This window comes from Anser brachyrhynchus, assembly GCF_964034855.1.
Source record: "Anser brachyrhynchus genome assembly, chromosome: 13".
NCBI lineage: Eukaryota > Metazoa > Chordata > Aves > Anseriformes > Anatidae > Anser > Anser brachyrhynchus.
Genome location: NC_137708.1, coordinates 17,181,074 through 17,188,749, shown reverse-complemented (window position 1 = coordinate 17,188,749; position 7,676 = coordinate 17,181,074). Strand labels below are relative to the sequence as shown.

At 57.7% G+C, this 7,676-nt stretch overlaps 1 protein-coding gene across 1 annotated transcript; it reads right to left on the bottom strand.

Annotated features, from left to right (window-relative positions):
- Positions 1–356: 356 nt before the first annotated feature.
- On the bottom strand, positions 357–6,921 carry LOC308177350 (G-protein coupled receptor 12-like). Its single transcript, XM_080554441.1, has 3 exons — positions 6,819–6,921; positions 5,382–5,603; positions 357–4,631 (listed from the first exon to the last, which is right to left on the bottom strand). The coding sequence occupies exon 3, from the start codon at positions 4,627–4,629 to the stop codon at positions 3,499–3,501; it is 1,131 nt and encodes a 376-aa protein (XP_080410567.1). The 5' UTR covers positions 4,630–4,631; positions 5,382–5,603; positions 6,819–6,921; the 3' UTR covers positions 357–3,498.
- Positions 6,922–7,676: the final 755 nt, after the last annotated feature.

Below are 7,676 nucleotides of genomic sequence, written 5' to 3'. Positions count from 1 at the left end.
TCATTGGCCCCATGATGCTCGGATTTCTATTAGAGGCCAGGGGCAGAGGAAGCAGTGCAGAGCTGTGATATCTCTGTAACCCTTATTTTAGAGAAACCAGCTCTCAAAGATCTATTAATTCCCAAGGGTATGTAATCCCTGACTGCCTGGGTAATTAGATGGCAGAGGACGGCCTTCTGCTGGAAAAGTCTCCGTCCCAGAGGCTTTGCTGAAGGCTTCAAAGGGATGCATGACCCGGGGGTGCCCTTTGCCCAAAACCCACCCAATCTGCCCCAGATTGCTTGAGCCCAGGTCAGGGAAAGTGTAAACCTGTAGTAGCCTGGGTTCAACTGAAATGAAGACACAGACACACACGGTTTGGCACATACCTCGGCCAGGAGCCCAGGTCTTCAAATGTGTTTATTTTAACACCCTCTCCCCCCGTTTTTGGATAACCTCTTGACAAATCACTTTAACAGTTTTATTTACAGTAAGAAAAATAAATTACTCTTACAGATGAATGTATAATATTATACACAATAGAGATACAGTGCAATAACAGCATTGATTTGCTTTCACTCGCTCATAAAGTGCATCGTAGGGGCTTGACTTTACCATGGCCGAACGGTAACTCCACATTTTCCTTTGAGATCAACTCTCCCAGTCAAGTTAAAACAGTTACATCAAGATAATTTGCTGTCCTGATTGCTCTGAAGCGTCCTCGTTGCTGGGAAAGCAGATGTGATGAGAGGGGAAGGAACAGCGAAGGAACAACCTTGGTTTAGACACAATTGACATCGAGCAGATTTTACAAAGGTGACTACTTCTGTCCTCAGCCTCTCCAGTACTTTATCCTACAGTGTTTTTCGGCTGGTTTTAAGATCCTTTTCCGTATGACAGTCGTTGTACCCCAGACTGATGGCTTGGCAAGTGCAGCTGGAGGGACCTGGCTTTGCTAAGCCATTGCTGGGCTTGGAGCTGGGGACAATCCCCATTCACATCCCCCAAAATTCACATCCCCCAAGTCCAGGGGCAGAGGAGTGGTGGGCCACCCGTTGTGATGTGGGCTGGCTCTGCTGAACATCTCCTTTATCTCTGCAATGCTGCGCGTTGCAAAGTTTTCCAGTGGGAGTGGGGAGGCTCAGGTCTGCGGGTGGCCAGGACAGGGGCAGGGCAGCTCTCAGCAATTTTGCAAAAAGCAATGGGACTTTTAACAGAAATGGTGCAGATGGTAGAGACAGTGCTGTTAGCAGCAGCACGGCCACCTCGCCCCGAGAAAAGGTCACATGTGATAGAGAGGAGTTGCAAGGGGACACCATGTGCATTGAACAATTACTCCTGACAATCAAAGGTAGCTGCTGATTAGTTGTTAACAAGGAAGCAAACACTTGATGCTGGTCAGTACACATCAATACAAATGATTATCAAGATCATTTTTAGAGACACCCCCCCCCCCCCCCAGATGTGATGCTTCAACAAGAAAGAGGTACTTCGTCCCCCACCAAGAACAATAATGGTTTCTGGGGCTGTTACACCAGGTTCAATTAAAGCTCCTTTTTTTGAGATGAGCAAATTGTGGCTGTCGTATCAGGACTGAAATCCTTAGGGTCACGCGTGAGGGTCACACATTTCCATGGTTTTATCTGTGCTGATTGTGCCCTGAAACCAGCACCGAAGGGTGCCCACTTCGTTTCCCACCCCACATGCAGCTTTGCAGGCTTGGGAGGGTTGGTGCTGACGGCCAACAGAAGGGGGCCCCAACATCCAGCAAAGCAGCCCGGTGCCCTCATCGATGCCCAACATCTCCACTCAAACCTTTCTCCAGTGAAAGATGTTATATGGGAAAAAAAAAAAAAAAAAACGAAAAAAAAAAAACCACTGAAAGGAAGGTGCAGTGAAATGGACAGAGATTTCCACACCCTAGTGTACACCATGTTACCTTAGGCGCCTTCACCTTCCTCCTCACCTCACCCTATTTCTTTTTACCCTATTCTTACCTCCTCTCAACTTACCCTGTTTCCACCAACGAGTGTAGGATATACAAGAAAACACAACTTTGGGCATGCCAAGGTGTGCCCAGAGCTGATGAGCTCATGCTACATCTCACTCAGAAATACAAAACGGGAAATGAATGCTGCCTTCCAGAGCAGCTTGTAGAAAAACACTTCCAAAATGTTCACAATGCCTCAAAAGTGGTTTAAACTAACTCTGCATTGGGTGTTCACACCGAGGAGCTGCAGGGACCTGGCTGCAGTTACAGAAACCAGAAGAGAGGGAATGAGCAGAGAACGGTGTGTACATATATCTATGTTACTCTTTTATATATAACTCTGTATATAAATATATATATATTAACTTTTATATGCATACTGATTCAACATTGTACCTCCTGCCCATTGCCCAAGGTGTTTAGAAAGGAAATGAGGGAAAAAAAAAAAAAAAAGGAAAAAAGAAGAGAGTGGCCACTTCTGAAAGCTGGAAAACAAGTTCAAGCCCCGTCCGTGCTTTGGACGCACTCAGCTGTGTTTTCATGCACTTGGCTTTGTGGGGCTGGACCCGGACAGACACATGGTGCTGTCGGGTGGCTGTGACCCCCCACAGCATGGGAAAAATCCTGTCCTGCCCCAGCGGATCGGCTGGTGCCCGCAGGCAACTCCGTGGTCTCTGCCCGGCCTCCCTATATGGGACCTGAGCAAGCCCGGATCCCTTTTGGGATGCAAACCCCCCCATCCCTATACAAAGCAGAGTGGAAGCCAGCCCGGGGGGGAGCTGGCTGGGCCAAAAATCACTTTTTTTGGGGGGGGGTGGATTCCCTGGGTGCCCCCACTGCCATCAACCCTGCAGCAGCCCAAAATAGAGGCAACCCCCTAAAGTGCCTTTGGCCCCACAAGTCCTTTGCAGACCACATGGAGGTACCGCGCCCTCCCCAGCCCCATCTACCCCCCTCCATCTCCCTGTGCTTCTCCGGGGCTGCCCCTTCCCAGCCAGAGCAGCCCCCCCCCCCCCCCCCCCCCCCGTTATTGCATAGCAGAGCAACACCTGATTTTGGGGGTCCCCCGCCCCACACACATGGGGCAAGTGCCCCCCCCATGCTCCCAAAGCTGTCCCCCACTCGTGGCCCCAGGGGACGGCAGGACCACCGAGCCCGCTGCCTCCTTACCCGAGACGAGAAAAACGCCATCCATCGTACGGAGATCCTTTTTCTTTCTTTTTTTTTTTTGGTGTTTTGTGTTTTTAAATAAAAAATAAAATGTGTACGAAAATAACATTTCTAAAGGAAACCATTATCGTTCTTTTCTCTCTCTTTATCCACTCTCCACCTCCCTCCTTTTTTTTTTTAATTTTTTCTCTATTTTTTTTTCCTTCCCCTTTTTTCCTCTTTCCCTTCTGGTCACCTGCCCATGGAGCGAGATGCGCAGGCCGGGGCTGGGGGGCGGGGGGGGCTCCTCCCGGTGGGAACGTGAACGGCGGAGGGGGAAAGGAGGAGGAGGAGGAAGAAGAGGCGAGCGAGGGAGCTCCTCACACGTCGCTAGATGTCCTTGGCCTGGAGGAGAAGGCGGAGGGGATGCAGCCGCAGCAGGCCAGCCAGAGCGACTTCTGGATGTCGGGGTTGCGGAAGGCGTAGATGATGGGGTTGATGAGGGAGTTGCAGGTGGCGGGCAGCGCCAGGGAGTAGGTGTAGACGGCAGGGTAGCTGGAGTCGGCCACCAGCGAGTAGATGGCCAAGGGGATCCAGCACAGGGCGAAGGTGCCGAGGATGAGCGAGAGCGTGGAGAGCCCTTTGCGGGTGGAGGTGGCCTGCGCCGTGGCGATGAACTGGTGCTGCACGGCGATCTGCTGGGCGTGCCGGAAGGCGATCTTGCAGATCTGCAGGTAGAGCTGCAGCATCAGGGCGAAGAGCAGCAGGAAGGCGACGGCCAGCACGGCCGCGTTGTCCTTGGTGACGGGGCGCAGCACGCTGCAGGCGCTGGGCTCCCGCAGGCAGTTCCAGCCCAGCAGCGGCAGCAGCCCCACGCCCAGGCACAGCGCCCACATCAGCAGCACCGTGGCGCAGGTGAAGCCCAGCGTGCGCTCGCTGTGGTAGGTGAGCGCGTTGTACAGCGACAGGTAGCGGTCCACCGTGATGGCCAGCAGGCTGCACACCGAGGCGGAGAAGGCGGCCAGCAGCAGCCCCGCCGCCCCCAGCTCCGCCGCCTCGCTGGGGGGCCGCAGCAGGTAGCGCACGGCGAAGTTGCCCACCAGCCCCAGCCCGGCCAGCAGGTCGGCCAGCGCCAGGCTGCCGATCAGCACGAAGGTGGGAGCCCGCAGGCTGGGCGTGTAGAACAGCACCGCCAGCACCAGCGCGTTCTCCGCCGCCACCGCCGTGCCCGTGGCGCACAGCGCGATGTCCCAGGGGCTCACCGGGCCCCCCACGCCGCCCCCGGCCGGGGACCCCCCTCCTCCTCCTCCTCCTCCGCCGCCGTCGCCGTCGCCTCCTCCGCCGCCGCCTCCCGGGGTCGCCGTGCCCGGGCCCCCCCCCGCAGCCGCCGCCGCCGCCGCCGCCGAGGGCCAGGCGCTGGGCACCGAGGCTGTGCCGAGCCCCGGGAGCCGCTGCTGCTGCTGCTGCGGGGGCTGCCACGGCCCCCCCAGGGCGCCGGGGCCGTGCAGCATCGCTGGGGAGAGAGGGACAGGTCGGCGGTCAGGGCGGGGGGCACACGGACCGGCTCCGGTGGAGCCCTCCGCAGCGGAGCCCGGCACCCGGCAGCCTCCCGCAGCCACCCCGGGGGGGCACCGGGCTTCTTGTCGCCCCCCCCCGCAGTCCCCTGCTCCGCATCCCATGCCCATTCCCTCCTCTGCCCCCCCCTTCCCGTCCCCGTCCCCGTCCCTGTCCCCGTCCCCGTCCCCTTCCCTGTCCCCGTCCCCGTCCCCATCCCCATCCCCGTTCCCCCCCCGAGCCCCGCTGCGGGGTGCCTGGGGGGGGTGGGAGCAGCACCCCGCCTCTCCCTCCCCAGGGCATGGCCACCTTTTTGTCACCCGTTTTTAGCGCAAAGCCCCCCATCCCCCACCCTTTTCTTTCCTCTTTTTTTTTTTTTTTTTTTTTTTGGCGAGTAAAAGCCGCTGCTATTAATAGGCCAGCCCTCGCATGGATGCGGCGCCGCTGATGAAAGGAGAAGGCAGCGGCTGGGGACAGCCTGCGTTAACTTTCTCCTTCCCTCCTGCCTTCCCCTTCCTCACAAGATGCCGCCGCAGAGCGTTCCCCTCCCCGGCTCCTGCAGCACCCACCACCGGCTCCTGCCCTGCTCGGTGCCCACTGTGCCCCTGCGGAGCCCCCCTGGCCCTGGGGGGCTCTGCCCGCTGCCAGCCCCCCACCAGCATCGCCCCTTCCCTTCCCATCGCAGCCCAGTCCGGGGTTGTCGTCTTACCTGGCTCTAAGGCTGGAGGATCAGCTCGCTTGCCCCCGTTTTTATTTTTCCCCCTCCCGCTCCTTCCAGCCCTTGGTGTTGAGCCTCATTCCTCGGCGAGCATCGCTAATAACGTTGGTAGATAGCTGGCATCGCCTCGCACTTAATATTCCTGCCCCATTGGATCTGCTGATAAATCTCAACTCTGACGTCAAAGTCTTCACTTGCATTCATGATCCAAGCCTGTGAATCAGAGCGGCTGTGAGCAGAATAACAACGAGGCTGGCTCCCCGCTCCGCCGCCATGCGCGCGCTCGCCGGCACGAGGGGCCGCGCACACGCGCGCGCACGCCCCTCCCGCGTGCCCGACGCAGCTCCCCAAGGTCGAGGCCCGACGCAGAGGCCCGCAGGGGTCACAGCCCCCAGGGGAGGCCAGGCCACATTGGCTTTTTCCCACCCGGTGCCCAGGGACGTGGGGATGCCGAGGGGGGAGCGAGGCGGCGTGCCGCAGCTGCTCCCCTTGGGAGCAAAGCAGCCTGGCGAAACGCAGACCCCAAAGGCACGGTTATTTTCCAATGGCTCTGTCGTTCCCAAAGGGAGCTGCGTCTTTGGGGTGGGGACGCTGGGCTCTCTCTGATACCACTTCTCCCCCTCTCGTGCTGGTTTCATAACTTCACGCTCTCGCCCCCCCTCTCTCGCGGGCTGGAGCTACGCGGTGCAGCGAGCGCGGTGCCGCCACGGGCGTGCAGCTGCTGATGTGCAGTGACATTGTGACACTCCGGTGGGGAGTGGTGGCTTTGGCTGCCTCCAGCCACTGCTGGCTCCCCCCAGTGGGCTCCCCGTCAGGCTGAGACCACACAAGGGGAAACTGGGGAGGCTCCTGGGGGTCCCAAGCGGCCTCTGCTCTGAGCAGCGGTCCCCTCGCCCACCCCAAGCGCACCTGAACAGGGCTCAGCTCGCCCCAAATCCTGCGGTGCTTGGCTGGGACCTCCCCGTTCCTCCAGCTCCTCCAGCAGAGCTCCACTCAGGCAGCTGGGTGCCAGCCCCACAGCATCCCACAGCAGTCCCAAACCACCCTAAATCCTCCTGGGGGGCACATCACACCCACAGCCCTACCTGGGGGCACATTCTGGCTTAGGGGTTGTGCTTTTTCCATTAAAAACAGTGGCTGGCATCAAGCAAGAGACAAACCCGTGAGCTAAACCACCCAATTTCTACCCTCCTCCATCTGTAGAGGATGATAACTGCGGTGCCAGTGACCGGCATTTTCACTGGCACCCCCAGGGACATGACCAAAGCACCCCAAAAAGGGGACACGACCACACTGCTGCATGCACGGGGACAGGAGCCCACTGCCAGCACATGGGGACATGGCCCCCACACTGTGTGTATGGGGACAGGCCACGTCTGTGTGGTGCATTTTTCTATAAAAAATGGCTTTTGCTTAATTTCCCCCCACCTCTCATGGTGTGTCGGGTGCTATGCCCGGCCACCCCGTCAGTGACTGCTTCACCTTGGCCGCGATCTGCCCAGCTGTAGGAAACTCTGCGAGCCTGCAGGGGAGAAAAATTATAAAAAATTAGGGTAAATATTCGTAATAATGACCAATTAACACCAACCCAACTAACCCTACGTGGCACAGTAGATGGGATGGGATGGGATGGGATGGGATGGGATGGGATGGGGATGGGATGGGATGGGATGGGATGGGATGGGATGGGATGGGATGGGATGGGATGGGATGGGATGGGATGGGATGGCAGTGGGGGGCTGCCCCTTCCATCCACCTTTCCGCCACTTCCCTTCATTGTCTTGTTTTTATTTTTTATTTTTTTCCCTCCCCACAAAGGTCAGCTCTCTTGTTGGAGCCAAAGTCACGATCCTGGCCCCTGCTCGCGGCGTAGCTGTGTTTGATGAGTCACTTGGTTCACAGGAACAGGCTGGGGTTGCTATAGAGACGGCGCGGCGGGGCGAGGATCCCTTCGTTACCCTAATCACTTCGTGTGACGGAGAAAACCCAGCCACGAGCGATTCCAGGCCGAGCTCCCCTCGCACGTAACTCTTTTGCAGTTTCACACCCTGAGCCCTCTCCCTGCAGCGCCTCATGGCACGGGTTTCGGGCAGGAGCATCCCTTCCCTATCCCAAATCCCGCTGAAACGAGATGCAAGCATGGTGCCGGCAGAGCTGAGCCTGCAGCGCTCAAGGTATTGCAGAGAGTTCATTTTTGGGTGCTTTTTATTATTTTGGGGTTTTAATTTCTTGATGAGGATGTGTCCCCTTAACCCAGCCCAGCTCAGCTCCCGTGGGCTGCTCCAT